The sequence below is a fragment of the Sturnus vulgaris genome, chromosome 6 (genome assembly GCF_052056855.1).
Source record: "Sturnus vulgaris isolate bStuVul1 chromosome 6, bStuVul1.hap1, whole genome shotgun sequence".
Lineage (NCBI taxonomy): Eukaryota > Metazoa > Chordata > Aves > Passeriformes > Sturnidae > Sturnus > Sturnus vulgaris.
The window spans coordinates 30,920,676-30,936,859 of record NC_142248.1 but is presented as its reverse complement, the minus strand read 5'-3'; the positions used below and the strand labels follow the sequence as shown (position 1 = coordinate 30,936,859).

At 41.6% G+C, this 16,184-nt stretch overlaps 2 protein-coding genes across 3 annotated transcripts in view; one reads left to right on the top strand and one right to left on the bottom strand.

Annotated features, from left to right (window-relative positions):
* Positions 1-3,929: 3,929 nt before the first annotated feature.
* GPR65 (G protein-coupled receptor 65) lies at positions 3,930-10,329 on the bottom strand. The gene is made up of 3 exons (XM_014869853.2): positions 10,213-10,329; positions 8,453-8,548; positions 3,930-5,564 (listed from the first exon to the last, which is right to left on the bottom strand). The coding sequence occupies exon 3, from the start codon at positions 5,441-5,443 to the stop codon at positions 4,406-4,408; it is 1,038 nt and encodes a 345-aa protein (XP_014725339.1). The 5' UTR covers positions 5,444-5,564; positions 8,453-8,548; positions 10,213-10,329; the 3' UTR covers positions 3,930-4,405.
* Positions 10,330-14,088: 3,759 nt separating this feature from the next.
* The window catches only part of GALC (galactosylceramidase), a 30,975-nt gene continuing 28,879 nt past the window's right edge, over positions 14,089-16,184 (top strand). For both annotated transcript variants that reach the window (XM_014869848.2, XM_014869850.2), the window contains exons 1-2: positions 14,089-14,334; positions 15,198-15,266. In XM_014869848.2, the coding sequence (XP_014725334.2) occupies positions 14,167-14,334; positions 15,198-15,266 (237 nt within the window). In that variant the 5' untranslated portion in view covers positions 14,089-14,166. The remainder of the gene's footprint in view (positions 14,335-15,197; positions 15,267-16,184) is intronic.

Here is a 16,184-nt window from a genome sequence, read left to right as displayed (position 1 = left end):
AATGCTAAATTCAAAGTAACAGCTACCTTTGCTCTTGAGACATCGACTTTTATTTTTTCAATTTCTCTCACATTCCATTTAAAGAAGCTGTGAGTCTGTGCTCCCATCAACAAAATATTCAAAGTTAATTTTAAAAAGAAAACAAAAAAAGGGATTGACCACCTTTTTTTTGCATCTCCCACTGTTTTAGCACTCCCATGCCACATTAGTAATATGATGTGTGCGCTCTGATATTCAGTGAGAGATGCTATAGGACACACCCTGCTGTACAGAGGCTGGATACAGGCTGTAAGTGATGCACTTCTGACAATACCTCTAAGTTGGCAGAGATGAGAATCTGACTCTCTCTTGTGCAGCATCTTTGTATTTCACCTGGATCAGGCTTTTTAGATATCATCTGATGCAGTCTTCTCCTTAATGTTTTCTAAGTTTTTTTCATGTTTTAGTTTATGTTTTTCTTTTCTGAAGTTCCAGTCCAGAACATACTTTATGTCTTTCTAGGGTATTAAAGAATTTAGGTGAAATAGCTTGGTTAAGTTTAATTCATAGTTAAACAGCCAAAACTTCCCTGTGTCAGCTTAGGCTAGCAGTTTGTTAGTAACACAGTCATTGTGGGGCAGCAATAAAAGAAAAAATTTTATGAAAGATACATGCACAGTATGTTTTGCTCTTTCTCCTTATCAGGGGTAGAGCATCACTTATCAGATGCTGCCTTGGATCAGACCCACTGGAGACCCTGCAAGTGCAGAGGAGACGTGGCCTTGGGCAGAGGCAAGCTGCCATCTCACAGGGCTTAGGGACCACCAGGAGCAGCTGTCTGTCGCAGAAGCATTTTTGAGTAGTCTAAGGAATTAGGAACCTGCATTTTATTATCATAAAGGGATAGGACCCTGGAGTTATCTGAGCTTTTTCATGAAGCCCAGCCTATGGGCCAGCCACTGTCATGGTTTTCCTTTATCTTGAAGTGAATCTTCAGCAATGCAGGCAAGTACCATAGGAAATGATGCTGTGAAAAACATCTACAGACACCCATGTCAGCTGGTCCATGCTATGGCTTTCAGGACCATTGGTGGAATACTCAAGAGTATAAAATTTCAGGGTGAAATTTTGTGGAAATTAAGCTTTTTGCAGAGCTCAGGGTCACTTTACCAACAGTCTGTGGTCTCTTCTCCTACTACATTAGGAATTAACTGCCTGTGCCCAGGCCATTGCTGCCATTTCCAGCCTTGCTGATCCCAACCTTGCCTTCCTGACTTGGCTTCCCAGCTTGACCTTCAACTTGCTTTGTCACCAGAGATTTGCCTGGTGATCAGGGAACAGTTGGCCAGACCTGCTCTTCTGCCTCGCTGGGGTGCCATGGCACTGTGGCTTTCAGTGACAATGCTGCCCCGTCTGCCTGGCTGTCACCCTCAGCTCCTGGCTCACTGCCCCTTGTGGAGCTGCCAGCTCTAACTGCTCCCTGACACAGAGGTTAAATTTGACTCAGATTTGTTGCTTAGCTTCAGTTTTCATTATTCTTTAAATTCATTATTAAAGTCTTTAAATTAAAAGCCCAAATAGAGTTAACTTTCCAACCCTTATGGCGTGTGAAAGATTTAAAAATCAACCACTGAGTTCTTTTTTCCATGAATTTACACTGAAGTTTGGTTCTGCTTTTATTTCAATACTACGGTGAAATTTCATATTCTGTTGCAAAATGCATAGGTCAGCAGTGGAAAAAATTCATGATGAAGTAACTTGCACTGCTGCTTGCATAATTCTTCCTTCATAATATATAAGAAAGAACTATAGAAAAAGAACCCCAAATCAGAAACACAAACCCACATCAAAACAAAATCCAGTAAATAGAAGCAAAAAAGAGAAGGGGATGTAATTTTCTAGAGAGGAAGGCAACAGCCAGAATAGTGACTACCCACAGGATCACAGAACAATTGTGGTTTGAAGGGACCTCAGGGAATCTCAACCTTCTGCTAAAGGGAAGGAGGTCAGCTGTAAGGTTAGATGTTGCTCAAGCTTTGTTGAGTTGGGCATTGGAAACCACTGAGGATGCAGCACACAGAACATCTTGGTGCAACCTGCTTCACTGCTTAGCAGCTCTTCATAGCTCAGAAACTCATCCTTATATCAACTCTGACCTTTCTTGCTTCACATTATACACATGATTTCTTGTCCCTCCTTGTCCTGGTTTCAGCTCAGGTAAGTTCCTTTCAACAGCTTTTATAGTGCTGTGTTTTGAATTCAGATTGAGAATGGTGTTGATAACACACTGATGTGTTTTGGTTTTTATTAAGGGTTTCTCTTAAGTAAAGAATTTTTTTTGTGTCTTATGCTCTGCCAGGGAGGAGGTTTGCAAAAGAAACGGAGAGGGGACATAACTGGGGCAGGTGACCCGAACTGCCAAAGGGACATTCCACACAATAGAATGTCCTGCCCAGTATATAACCTGGGGAGATTACCCAGAAGGGTGGCTGATCTGGCTTCAGGAAGCGGTGTTTGGCATTGGTCAGTGGTGGTGAGCAATTGTGTTGTGTGTCACTTGTTTGTTCCATTACTATTATTATTATTATTATTATTATTATTATTATTATTATTGACCATTATTACTATATTTTAAAATTTATTTTTAATTGTAAAACTGTTATCATCTTAACTGACTAGTTTTACTTTGATTCTCCTTTCCATTCCCCCTGTCTGTGGGGGGACAGAAGGGGGTTGAGCAAGTGGCTGCATGGTCCCTAATTTCCAGCCAGGCTTAAAACACACCACTCCTGCTGGGAGCTCTTGTGAAGAGCTTGGCCCCATCTACTCAATATCCTCTTTGCAGGATTGCAAAGCTGCCATTAGGTCCATTAGTCCTCTCTTCTCCAGGCTGAACAAGCCCAGCTTGCACAACCTGGCAAGGTCCCATTTCAGAATGTGAAATTAACGGAAAGTATAAACACACACAGCAACTCATGAAAACCATGAAATGCTCTTTGCAATGGAGAAATTTTTGATTTAAACACAGAGGGATATTCTAATTAGAAATATCTTACTGCTTGTGACCACTTTATGCACATCCTCCAAATATAATGTCAGACCTAAAAGGGTGCTGAAAAGTGCTGGTCAAAATCTTTCCACCACACAAATTTGCTAGAGGGTAAATTTTTTTATTTTAATGGAAAGAAAAATTATTTCCCTATGAAATAAAAAAAACCCACCATAACCAAATATTTTTCCTGGGAATTGAGCAAAAGTGTAAAGGCTGTGAGAAGAGAAAAAAAATGTAATGTTTTAACTCTTATCAGAGGGTTGGGTGTCTGGATGGGATAGGGAGCCAGGCAGCTGTTTCTGGGGCCTGCACATGGTTCTTGAATTAACAGCTGCACTTCTGATTTGTGCTAACATCAACTATTTCAAAATGTGAGTGTTTTTACTTCCATTCTTACTGTTTTGTTGGTACATTCATTTTCTTTGCTGGTTTTCCAGTATTGCTGGCTGGCTTGTGTAATTTTTTTAAAACTGGCAGACTAAGAGCCCTGGAACCTCTAGGTGAGGTCTTCATGTGCAGTTAAGTAAATGGATGCAAACCCTACTCTATTGAGTCTGAAAGCAGAACCACAGTCCAGATTTCAGTCATAATAAGCAAGTCTAAAGGCTGGCCCTTTACATTGCTGAGATGTGAAACCTCACCTTTCTATCCTTCTCTTCCTCCCCTGCATGTATCAGGACAAGTTTCATCCAAGTTAAAACACTATTGGCTAGAATTTGCTTCTTTATAGGTACTTGCATTAATGAATCTTCAACTATCTGAAACCCAATACTGGTATGCATGACATACAGTTGTACATTAGAACATATATTTTTCAAGTGAAAAAAAAAAGCTTAAGGGCAGGTAAGTGCCTGTACACAGGAGGCAAACAGTTTTAAGAAGTGTCAGATCTCAGGGGTATGCTAAAGAAGAATTTGATTCTTTAATGAAACATAGGAACCATCATAGCAGCAAAAATAACACCATGAAATTACAGAGAAATTTACCACACTCTGTCTGCTCCTTTGCTAATCAGGACAAAGAGGATTTCAGCCTTCCTCCAGCTTAGTACATTGCAGCAGGCTGGCTAGCAAGCTGCAACAGGAGACAGTTCTGTGGGGGTATCCTCAGTAATTGAGTCAGCATGTCACAGGCATCCTTCTTGGTTGTGCATTTGTTTGTTGTCACTGATTTATATACCATACGTGATTTAAAGATACATGTTGATCCTCCATTGATTTCATTGACCCTGTATTGAGTTCTTATTGGCTCCAGCTACTGGTTTTGCTTAGACTGGTATCTCTGACTTTTGAGGAATTTCCTAGGTACAGACTGCAGAAGAATTTTTCTTTCTTTTCCTTTTAGGTTATCCAGTTTTCCTTTGCATGTGCTCATTCAGGAAATTTTGACACTCAGTGTTTCACAGGAAGTTCTGTAAGTGACCAGTGCAGTGTTTTTTGTAGCAGAAGTGCACAGAGCATGTTTTTTCACTTGGTCTTCCTCACGCTTTTGTAGGCACAAGCAACACCTGAGCAAATTCACTATCTCTGTTCGTGCAGTTTCACTCACAAAGCAGTACAGAATGGGATCCGCAATGCAATTCAAACTTGTTAAGGCCTGTGTGATTCTGTAAACCTTATACATCGACAACAAATCATGTGGGTCAGAGGTGGAAGGTTCTTTGATGCTGCGGATAAACAATACAACGTGATAAGGAGTGAAGCAAACAATGAAACTAACTGTGATGTTCAGAATAAGTTTCCTCACTTTTTTCTTTTCTTCATCTACTGTGGCTTGGTTATACCTCACTACTTGGTAGATTTTATGGTAGCAAAACACAATGATTATCAAAGGGACCAAGTATCCTGAGCATATTCGGAATAAATTTATGTTCGCCTGCCACCTTTCCAGGGGGTAGTTATCATAGCATAGTGTATGATTAGTGAAATTGCAAGGGTCATTGAATACTTCTTTTTTTACCAGTATGACTGAATTAGAGATGCTTTCCAGAAGCCAAACAATTATGCTGACAATCAATGAAAATCTTCTTGTGCGCAAGTACTGGAGCTTCAAGGGGTGAACTAATGCCAGGTACCTGTCGAGAGAGATGCAAGCAAGGAACGCAGTGCTGGTGTAGAAATTCATATACATAAGGAAGGCAAAAATCTGACACAGCAAGGCAGAGAACCTCCAGTCATCTCCATGCCAAGCATAATCAATCCACAGAGGCAGAATCAAAGAGTACAAAAGGTCAGCCAGGGACAGGCTAAAGATGTAGACTGCTAACTCATTCTTTTTCCTCACCTGAACATAAGATGCATAGAGGGATATACAGTTGATGGGGATACTGATCATCATCACAATGCTGTACACAAATGGAAACAAATACTTATCCAGTGTGTGATCATCATGGCACTCAGTGCTGTTGTTCATTGTCCACTCCAGTGGTATTCTTGAGATAATTCCAGCCTGGGTGCAATAAAACCCCCTGTTGTAGTATGATGGGTTGTCATCTGTTAGTTCTTCAGGACCTGATTGACAAGATTCCAGCCTTCTGTTACCAAAAAGGAAAAATGTCAGCTATAACATTGCTGTTGTTTTTGTGGGATTCTTGGTGTGTGTCTTTTCCTTTTTTTTAGAAGAAAAAAACAGTGTTTGTGGGAGATCAGAGGATGCTAATGCTCCTGGAGTTAGGAATGCATAGGAGAAGGAACCCAAAATCTAAGGTTTTCAGGGTCAGTTAGATAGAAGCTTCTACAGCAGAAGCAGAATGAGTAGTTGTGACACTTCTTCTAGGAGTGGGGTGGTATCCTGCAATCCTGTGTCTCTCTTGTGGGAGAGTTAAAGGAGATCAGAAAGTGGACCACTAATAAAATAATAGATGTGCACTTTCTATTATTCTGGTAAGCACTGTTTTGAGAATATGAATATGGCAGATTTCCTATCCCAAATAACTTTCTCCCCTCTAAGGCATTGGAGAGACAAGGATAGAAATACAGGCATTCAGGTACTGCTGGACGTTGGGATCTGCTCAGAAAGGGAAAATGTGTCTGGTATATTTTCCTATTGCAAATCACTCTTGTCTTGTTTGCATCCTCATACATTCCTGATTCCTCTCTGTTGTATGTGATCCCACAGGAACTTGCCATTAACTGTGCTGTTCCAGCAAGACTTACTGCATGTACCAGAAACCCTCGTGTGAAACCTGCCAGGCTATTGGGTTCCTGCATGCACATGACAATCTGCTGGGTGTCCCTTTAAATATGTGAGGTGGAGACTGAGTACAACTTTTCATTTACACGTCTTCCCTCTAAAAATTTCAGCTGTGATACATGAGCTTATAAAGCCATTAGCAATTAAACTTTTCTTAGTCACTTTCAGGACTGCTGTTATCAACAGCTTCACCATGAAAATATCAGTAAAATGGAAGCCTTGACTAAAGCAGGGGGACTGGAGGAGTTGTGTGTGTTAGCCTGAGAAACACGTAGATGAGCTGACCTTTCAGTAAGAAAGGGTGTATAAGTGTAATTGTGAGACAGCTGGTACTCCCTGATTGTATCACAGCTCTGACACTCAGCAGTTCCCTTCTCTAGAGACCTAATTGTTACGTTCAGGAAATACGAGAATGGAAAATATTCGTTGCAGTCCAGTTATACTGCCAAATATACTAACTGCTTGAGAGACTGCTGTGATAGCTCATCTGTGCTTTGGGCCTGGACTGCAGCAGAGCAGGTGAAGAGGCTGAAGAATGAGTAGGTTCCAAGACAGCATATCTACAACTGTTCCCACATGGGAAAGAACTCCAATGGAATAAATGTTGTGTGCAGAAACTTTCCCATGTGGTAAGAAAAATTCAGCCTTTTAGAGACTTGATATGTTTGTGAGTTTATCAGAAAAACCCAAACACGTTTATTGCCTGTCCTGAGATATTATTATATGGATCTCTTGTCCACGAAAAAGCCCCTTATGTTATTATTCATAAAAAAAGGGAGCAATGACAAAACTACCCAGAAAGCACATATTCAATTTTACCTGCCACTGCCTTATTTGATCAAGTTGCCTAACTTATCAGCTAGAGCTAAACTCATTCACAAGCTTGAAAGCCAGGGAAAATTCTCAAGAAGGACTTGCCAATTTGGTCCATTGAGAAACTTTATCAACATGATGACTAATTTAAAAAAAATGCAGTGTCTATATTTAAGACAAACATAAGATGTCTGCATTTCAGCTTGGTTTCATAAAACCACACAGTAAATAGGGCATTGTAAGCTTATCAGTACAGATAAGTATCACAAAATAAAAATCTAGCTCTAGAAATTGGATCTCAGGGTTTTATAACCCACTTCTCACCAAAAAGAAATCAAATGTATGCAGACAGACCAGATGAATCAAAGATAAAATACCTACCTCTTCTCCTAATCACATTTTAGCATCTCTTTTCCTATGACAAGTCTCTTCATGTCTAAAAGGGAAACGTGCCCTTTCAGAAGCATGTGTGTAATGCAGCAAGTGTATGAGGCAGTGTTTCCTCATCTCGTGACTGAGAAATTGGAATTCCTTCTCCCTCCTCCATAAACTCTTTTGTTAGTTAACTTGTATTACACACTCGCCATCCTTATAAGCTCCAAACTTCTCTCTTATTACTCACAACAGCTTCTTTTGTATCTACTCTTAGACCAACATACCAATTTCCTCATAACACCTGGGTTTTTTTCAGTTTTTTCATTTTAACTCATTGTTTCTAGTTTCTAAGAGTTTTGCTCTCTTGATCTTACTGATCATAAGGTAAAACACTTGTCCTTATATTGCTCTCATCAGAATAAACCACATGTTCTTTGGGGCAAAATTTTGCTTTGCTCTTCTGCCATCTGCCTTAAGGAACTAAATTCTGAAGGTGTAATTGGCTAATGGCAGGCTGGGACACTAAAAATGAAATTCAAAGAAGTGAGTTGAAACCACATGAAAATAAACTGCACCTCAGAATTTTTTTTCTGTTCTTCATATTCACAAGTCACTGTACCCCCATTGCTTTCTCCTCTTCTTAACCAGTATGTTCATTAGTTCCTACAAAGGCAGGCAGCCCTGGAGGCTGTGTAGCATTGCCCAGGTAGTCCACGTCCCAACTTTGGTGACACATTGATGGTACTTACATGAGGACATGCTTTCAGTGATGGTAATAATGAGAAGTGTGTCATTCTGGCATATATTCATGACCTATACTTAAGTGTGTCAAAGAGCCAGCCAGTGAAGCTTACCACAAAGCATGCTGCAGTTCCTTGCACAGAAATATAAAAGCAGAAACCGCCACTTTGCCCTGATTACAACACATTTCACTCAAATTGCTTGGAGCCTTATTTCAGAGGAAGTAGTCCATATCACACTTTCTTGCTGAGTTGCTTTTCTGATAATTAGGACTTCGTAATGCAAGATGATTTTTCTTACCTGAATGCATGATCTGAAGCATTCCCAGGTTTTCTCTCTGCTACTGAGCACACCTGCTGGTTTTGCCTAGGAGGATGGTATTGGCTTACAGCTATCCTAAAAAACAATATTTGATAATTTTCCCCAATTATATATTTTTTTTAACCATCAAGGAATTTTGGTTTAATGACATGGTCTAATAGTTTGACTTTCATGGTCCAAACCTACTGTGACTAATTCCATACACTTAGACTTGTTGTGGTATCAAATGTTTCAAATAAAAAAAAAAAATCTTAACAGTATTTTTTTCTTTTAGACACATTATTCAGTTATTATAGTTCCTGCCTCTGTCATTTTGCTACAGAAAACCTACTGTACAAGAATTCTGAAGAGTCAGTAAGACATAAAATTTAGAGAAATGGATGAGCAAATGTTACGCTTCAAGTACTATATGCAAACAAACCTGTGAAGGAACCTTGTGAGATTTTCTAGAGAAAAGTAGTCATTATATATTGTATTTGTATCAATACATTTCTACAGCATCTTCTTCAGGTTCATAGAGAGCTTTATGTGGTATCTCCATTTATGACGTTTTGAAGGTCCCAAAGTACAAAGTTAAACTTTCATAAGCTTAAATACAGAAGAATATTCCTTACTCTTATCTGTAAAAACGTTTGTAAGGGAAGAAAGGAACAATGGTCTGTGAGCTAGTGCAGTAGCTGCTGTACTGGTGTTACCATATATCAGTCATAAGATGGAATGAAACAGATTGTCTTCCTTTTTCTCTTTAAGCAATTTCAACAAGTAGATTGTTTTGTGTTCTTATAATAAGTTCTATTGCCAAGTTGAGTTCTTCAAGTTCCATAGCTAATTCTTTTTACCTGATGAGCCGATCTCAAAACTCAATCCTGAAAAACTTCATTTTAGGACAGTTGCAATACGCTTTTTAGAAATATGGACTTTTCTGCTTAAAATTAACAGCATTTTTCCTCATGCAACATTAAATTTCACCCACAGGTATCCATGAGATTCTGTAGAGACTCAAACAGTTCTAAAAGAGCTCAGCCTTTTAAACTTGAAGATACACTTTACAGACAGTTTCATTGAGCATAAACATTCACTTAATGTGAGCAAACCAGAAAAAAACCACTTTTTTTAGAATGTAGGCCATGCAGGCAAGTATTATTCTGCTATATCATTAAGTACATCATGTTTTCCTCTATACATACAGAAATATGTACAATCTATTTTTACATAGATGATACTTGGCATTCTAAGAAGCTGTTTTACCAGAGCTTATTCTCCTGCTAAGTTTTAAGCATTTTGTATATTCATATAAATAGCACTGGGTATCTTGACAGTGTCGGAAAATTTGGAAGAGCACTAATAGAAGAGTTACTGGAGTCCTCTCTCAGGCCTGAGGCACATTTTGCAGTGATGGGACAGCTCATATGTTGAAAATGCACCCCCAAATACAGCTCTTCTCCATTCTTCCCTCCTTTTGTAATCAACAGTATTTTGATCATGGCAATGCCATTACAGCAATGAATCAAGCTTTCTTTCCTAATCCTAGCCACATCTTTCCTAATTCGTGTCTTTTGCCTTAGTCTCATGTTTTGGTTGTACTAGGACTGAAATAATCCCTTCCCCAAAGCAATCTTTTCCAGCCCCTTCTGTGTCCCTTCTTTTAGATGTATAACCTCAGCATCCACTAGGAAGAGCTAGGAAGCCTGTCCCAGAATGGAGTTGTGTCTCTAGCTCATGGAATCCTGAGCACTTACCTTGGCAGCCACGTGTCCCCGTGCAGCGGTTCCTGTTATGCCATGGACAGGGTAACCCGTATCTGCTTCTAAGAAAAGTGTCTGCTTCTGCTTGATCAGATACAGAGACAGGAAGCTGCTCTTAAACAGGCAGCAGTTCACACATTTCTTGGTTTTGCTTCCTTTTTTTATTTTTTTTTTCTGTCCCCAATTCCTTGTTAATCTAAGCTTATCCATGAGAAAAAGGATGATGAACAAAGGATGGAAGCAACCTCAGTAGATATAGGAATACTTTTAGAGACTTTATAGAAGTTTAATTTAAAATATTGCCTCATTATATGAGCTTAGTATATTATACACCCCTTATCTAGGAGACATCACATTCTGCAGAGAAAGCAATTCACAGAAATAAAATGCTGTATTTTATTTGTGTTTAGCTGTATAAGTTCAAAATTGCATGTTTGTTGTTGACTGAAGGACCTCACCTGCTTTTCCCTAAAAACTGATCACGGAATCAAATAAGAATCCACGTGAGAAGAGCTCAAAAATGTTTTAGAATGACTTTAGGTGTTTGTGGAAAAATAATTAAGTATTTTCAGAATTTATGAGAAGTCAATGAATAGTTCTCGCTAATGAAGGATAACAGCATTTTATGCACCACGACTGCTTACATATTTATGTATTTTTACATAAACTAAGTCTGAGGTTGGATGCAGCTTCCAGAAGAGTGATCCCTCTAACACATAATTCTATTCAATTAGACCGGTGGAAAATTGTTACATAGTTCTCTTCCCTCTCTGTGATCAGAATAATTTATTGTGTGTATTTTTTCTTAAATTATGTTTGGAACAATACAATTCTGCTTTAAGAAAGTGGGTACAAATTCATTTGAAATGCCCATCTATTGGGTAATACCAAAACTGTCCAGTTTGATGATTCAGATGCTAAGGAGAAATGAAAGAGAACAAATTGAAAAGTTCTAAAATAGGGGCATACTGACTTCCTTGAGAATACCAGGCAGCTCTACAATATTTATCTACTGTATACAGCGATTTGGTTCCTTTTTTTCAGTCCGTGTGACTTTTTCATCCAAAGTTTTTTACTGATCTGATTGTTATATGAAGCCTAAACTATCAAATACTTGTGGCCATTCCAAGCTGTTATAATAGCCCCTTCCTGTTTGGTGAATGGCACTTACTTAGATAAATTTCTCAAATAAATTTCAGTCACATGTTCATTTTCACTGAGAAAAGTAATTAGACGAAGACCCATTTCATCACTTTCCATGTGCCTTTTCCTAACATGGTACCTACTGGGTGTCCAGTATGCTGGTTCTGGAGTTTTGCTGAGCATTCCTGTACTTTGCTGAAGAAAAAACAGTTTTTATCATTATTAGAAATACAGAAACATAGTTGAAACATCTCTAAAGTTCTCTGCTGTGATGACAGCAGAATTGAAAGATCAATGAAAGCAAGAGAGGAGATGATGCCTTTAATACATTCTGGAAGTAAAGCTGTATGTTAAAACAAATTCTTAATTATGACCATATGCAAAATTTTAATTTCTGATGTAAACAGCACAATTTTCCAGGTTTTTGTGAGATCTGGACATACACAGTATCTCAGATCAGTCATACATGAACAACAGGTGTTACTATTAGTGTTTGCTGAAGGAAAAAACCCCAGCCCTGAAACAGAAAAGCATTCACATTGGAAAATGATCTTATCTAGAAAAGAAGCAATGAGTAAGTCCTCAATAAATTTATTGGTTAAATTTGGGGTTACAAAGGATCCATGAACAAAGGTGTTGTCAGGAAAATTAATCCACAAACATCAGAGGTTTATACCCAAAAAGGAGACAGAGGAGTCCTGTAACATTACTTGAATAAAGAGAGAGGTCATGGGGAATTCCCATGAGATCACCCAAAATTTTCCCTCCATTTTTCTTTTTCCTTGTGTCTCTGTTTTTCTCTAAATCCAGACATGTAGTACAGTCTGAAGTGAGTAACAGTCTGTGTCAATTAGTGGAATTCCTGTAGAATTTATGTTTTCCCCCCACTGCTTCATTCACCTCTCCATATCTGGCCTTATCTATCATCAGGCCCACAGTTTGTTTGCAGACACCTCCTTTTCATTCCTTTCAGTGGAAAGAAAACAGTTCAACACAAGGTCAAGATGCAGAATGAAAGTTGACAGTCACACCAAAACATCCTTTTCCTTCCACCAAAACAGATTTTGAGAATGTTTTTCTGTACCAACTGAAAAGGCCAGTAGCTCAACACATCACAGGATTGCAAATACAAGTTTTGAGAATTTTAGGATCTCATGAGTGAATGAGACAATTTCACAGCTGAAGCCTTTTACATGAAATAAACTGATGCAATAATCAATGAAACTATCAAAATGAACCAATTAATAATTCATAATGGTTTTGCAAACCTTCCAGGTGTGCAAAGCTGTACAGTCTGCTGCAATTAATGTGAAATAGGACCAGGAGCATAATGCTACCTCTGGCACTGACTCACAGTAGCCCTGAGGAAGTCACTCTGACTGTCTGCATGTAATAATGATATCATATAGCTCATTTGGGTGTGAGCAGGTTCATTAGTTAATAGTTTATATTGCTGTAAAGTGCAAAATGTTTTGTGAGTGCTTGGTATTGTTATTTAAAAAGAACTAAACAGGAAACGTCAGACAGGTAATGTCATCACTGAGACATTAGATCCATAAATGACAGTGGCAGAGACACAATGACAATGAGAGTGACTGAGGCTCGAATAACAGCATTCTTTATGGTTAGAAACGTGCAAAACCGGTGCTTTTTCACAGTTCTTACACAACGCAGGACTTCAGCCACTGCATCTCCTCATGGCTCATTCCTCCCTTAGGCACGTGAAGCATCTCCATGAAATACTGAGAACAACAGACAAGCCACTTCCCCATTACGAATTTTTATAGGATAATCAAGCTGATCGCCGATCTCCGGGTTGCTTTTCCTCCGAGCCGAATGCCTGCATGAGCTGGAGTCTGAGGGAACACCCTGGCAATCCTCACGGAAATCTTTGGCGTGCGGCTCAGCACCACCTCGGCTGCTCTCATTTTGTTGCGGCAGCCCTACAGCGCACCCCTGACGGCGTAAACAGGGTCGTTCATCCCATCATAATTTAAACCCCCCCTTTCAGCATCCCTCTCCGAGGTCCTGCTGACGCAACTGCGGATCTAACTGGGGCCAACTGGGATTCCCCGGGAAGGGCGCGGGGCTGCCGGCAACCTCTGCGGGCAGGGCCTGTGCGGGGCCCGCTCCCAGCACCTGCCCCTGCGGCGACCCAAGGTCCTTCTCACGCCGCGCTGGAATGCGCTCCTTCAAAGCGCCGCTTCGTGCCCACTCTTCAGAGGATTTGCTGGCACCTTGAGAGCGGCGCAAAGCCAGGAAATTGGCTGCGAGGGGCTGGAAATGAAAGACGCACTAGCAAGAGCCGCTCTTCTCCAGGGACAAGTATCGTACCTTGCCAGAGGCCCAGAAAAGGAGTGTCAGAGACCCCGAAATAGACGGCCAGCTTGACTCGGCCCTGCTCAAACTGCACTGACCGCCACTCCTGTCGTGCTCCCACACTAACCCCGCCTCACAGCCATGCGCCTTTCCCACACGCAGCATGGCCCCGCAATAGCTTCACTCGCCGCTCAGTGCCCAACTCCAGCATGGCACCTCACCAGCCTACCGTGCCCTTTCTCAAAATGGCAGCTGGTGAGGTCAGCCGGGAGGAGCTGCCCGCGAAGGCCGAGCAGTCTTCCTGCCCTCTTTTCCCTATGGCGGGATGGCGGCGCCGGGCGCTGCCGCCCCGCCCCGGGGCTGGCGGCGGCGCGGTCACGTGCGGCGCGTTGCCGGGCACTGCGGAGGCGCTGCCGGGACGGGGCGGCCGCGGGACGGCGGCGGGAGCGGAGCTGGACGGCGACCGGGATCGGGATCAGGATCGGGATGGGCTGCGCGGCTCTGCTCTGGGGCACGATCCTGCTTGCCTGTAGCTGCGGACCGGGACCCCCCAGTGTCGGTGCCGCTCCGCTCCTTGCGGCCACCTACGTGCTGGACGATTCCAACGGGCTGGGCAGGGAGTTCGACGGGATCGGAGCTGTCAGCGGCGGCGGGGTGAGCGGCTTCTCTTCGGCGCGGCAAGGGACACCTGGGCTGGGCAGCCCGTCAGTGGGAGCGTGTGATGCCTTCGGCGGGGCCTGGGCCGGGGGTGTCGCGGAGGGGAGCCCCGAGGACTGGCGGGGTGTGGGGACAGCCGCACGGCGGGAGCGGGGCTCGGCGGGGGAGGCGCGGTGCGGGCGCTGGTCCGGCTGCGGGGGAGATGGAGCCGCGCTCCGCTTGGCGCCAGCCCGCCGACCACCTGCGCTGTGGCTTTCCGGGGTGCCCAGGGCTAGCCGTGTCCTGGGTGCTGGTGAGGGAGAGCTAAGCCAGGGTGGGTTTTTATGCAGAGGGTTTTAGCAGTCCCTGCGTTTTAAAATGCTGATGAACGAGTCACAGCCGCTCGTCATCTTTCGCGTGGTCCAGGCAGCAGAGCCCTGAGATTCCCGGAGCTTTTACCCCCTCTTTGACCTGCGGAGATGCTTTCTTTGGCCTCCTGCCTGAGTGCTCTGTGAGCTCCCCTAGCTTTGGTATATGGTGAGCCAAAGCAGGGAGAGTTGAGTAGAGCAGGAGAAGCGGTGCAGGGAGGGAGCTGCCTTTTGCTTGTCATAAAGCCATGTGATCTCTTTGTTTCTCTGTTCTCTGGACTCTGCAGTAAATTCCAGGTAACTGGAGTACAAGGCAGTTTTATAACCTGTGAAACCAGAAATGCACAGCTGAAGGTTTAGAAACAACTTATATAGGGACTTAGCTGAGTTCTTGGTGCTATAATTATTTTTGTAGGTTTATTAGCTCCATGAAAGGCATAGACTGAAAAGCTGGGATGTAGTTAAAGGTTTGAAAGTGTGTTTTTACATTTTCACATTTTCTTTCCATTTTAGGCCACATCTAGACTTCTGGTGAACTACCAAGAACCTTATCGGTCCCAGATTTTAGATTACCTGTTCAAGGTAAAGTTGGTTTCACTCCTAAAGTAATGGTTAATTTCATGCAGAATTTCCTACTGTGCAATATTGGAACTCCTATATTATATTCAATGCTGCTTGAAATTAGACAAAATCCCATCTTGTAAAGTGCGTATTTTGATGTTGATTGTTACCAGAACCTTAAATTTTAGGTGTTGTTTTTGTTCAGAAGACTGTTTCTTTGTATTATTGTGAAAATTCCTTTTGCGTTTTCACAATGTGTTTTGAAAATATGTTTTCAAAAATGTGTTTAACCATACATTTGATCATCTATGTGGGCTAAATCATAAGTTGTTTCTGTGGCTAAAATGGGGTGTTTAGCTGTTCATAGTGATTGAAACAAGGGAGTCTTAAAGTTTGGATTTCTTTTGCAGCACAGATACGTTAACATAGCATAAAAATGACTGCAGGTTTGTAACCGCATATGTATTCCAAACTAGTCTCAAGTACAACTGCAGTGACTCTGGAAGGTGCAGGAAGTTCATTGGATAGTAAGCTGTGTAAGGTAGCAAGTGTAATCGGTGGAGTTACCCAACTTGATATACGGTAAGATTATTGCACTGGACATTAATAGCTTGTTTTGCTTTTGGCACTGTAAATTACTCTGCTGGAAGAGGATGTCATGTCACTTTCAAGTAATGCAATCCAGATGGCTGGAGGGGAATAATTTACCATGCAGTTTAAGAATTAATTTTCAAGAGTAAAGTAAGGCGTAATATGTGCCTGGGGAATCAAAACTAATGGGTTTTTTGCGACTAAACCTGTGTGTTACTAATATGAATGTTCTGATTAGGCATGTGGTAAAAGAAAATCTAGAGAGATCATGATTTTCAAAGAATTTTTGACGTGCTCTTTTAGCTAAACCTCTTAAAGTGTCATGTCTGGGGTGTACCTTACCTCATT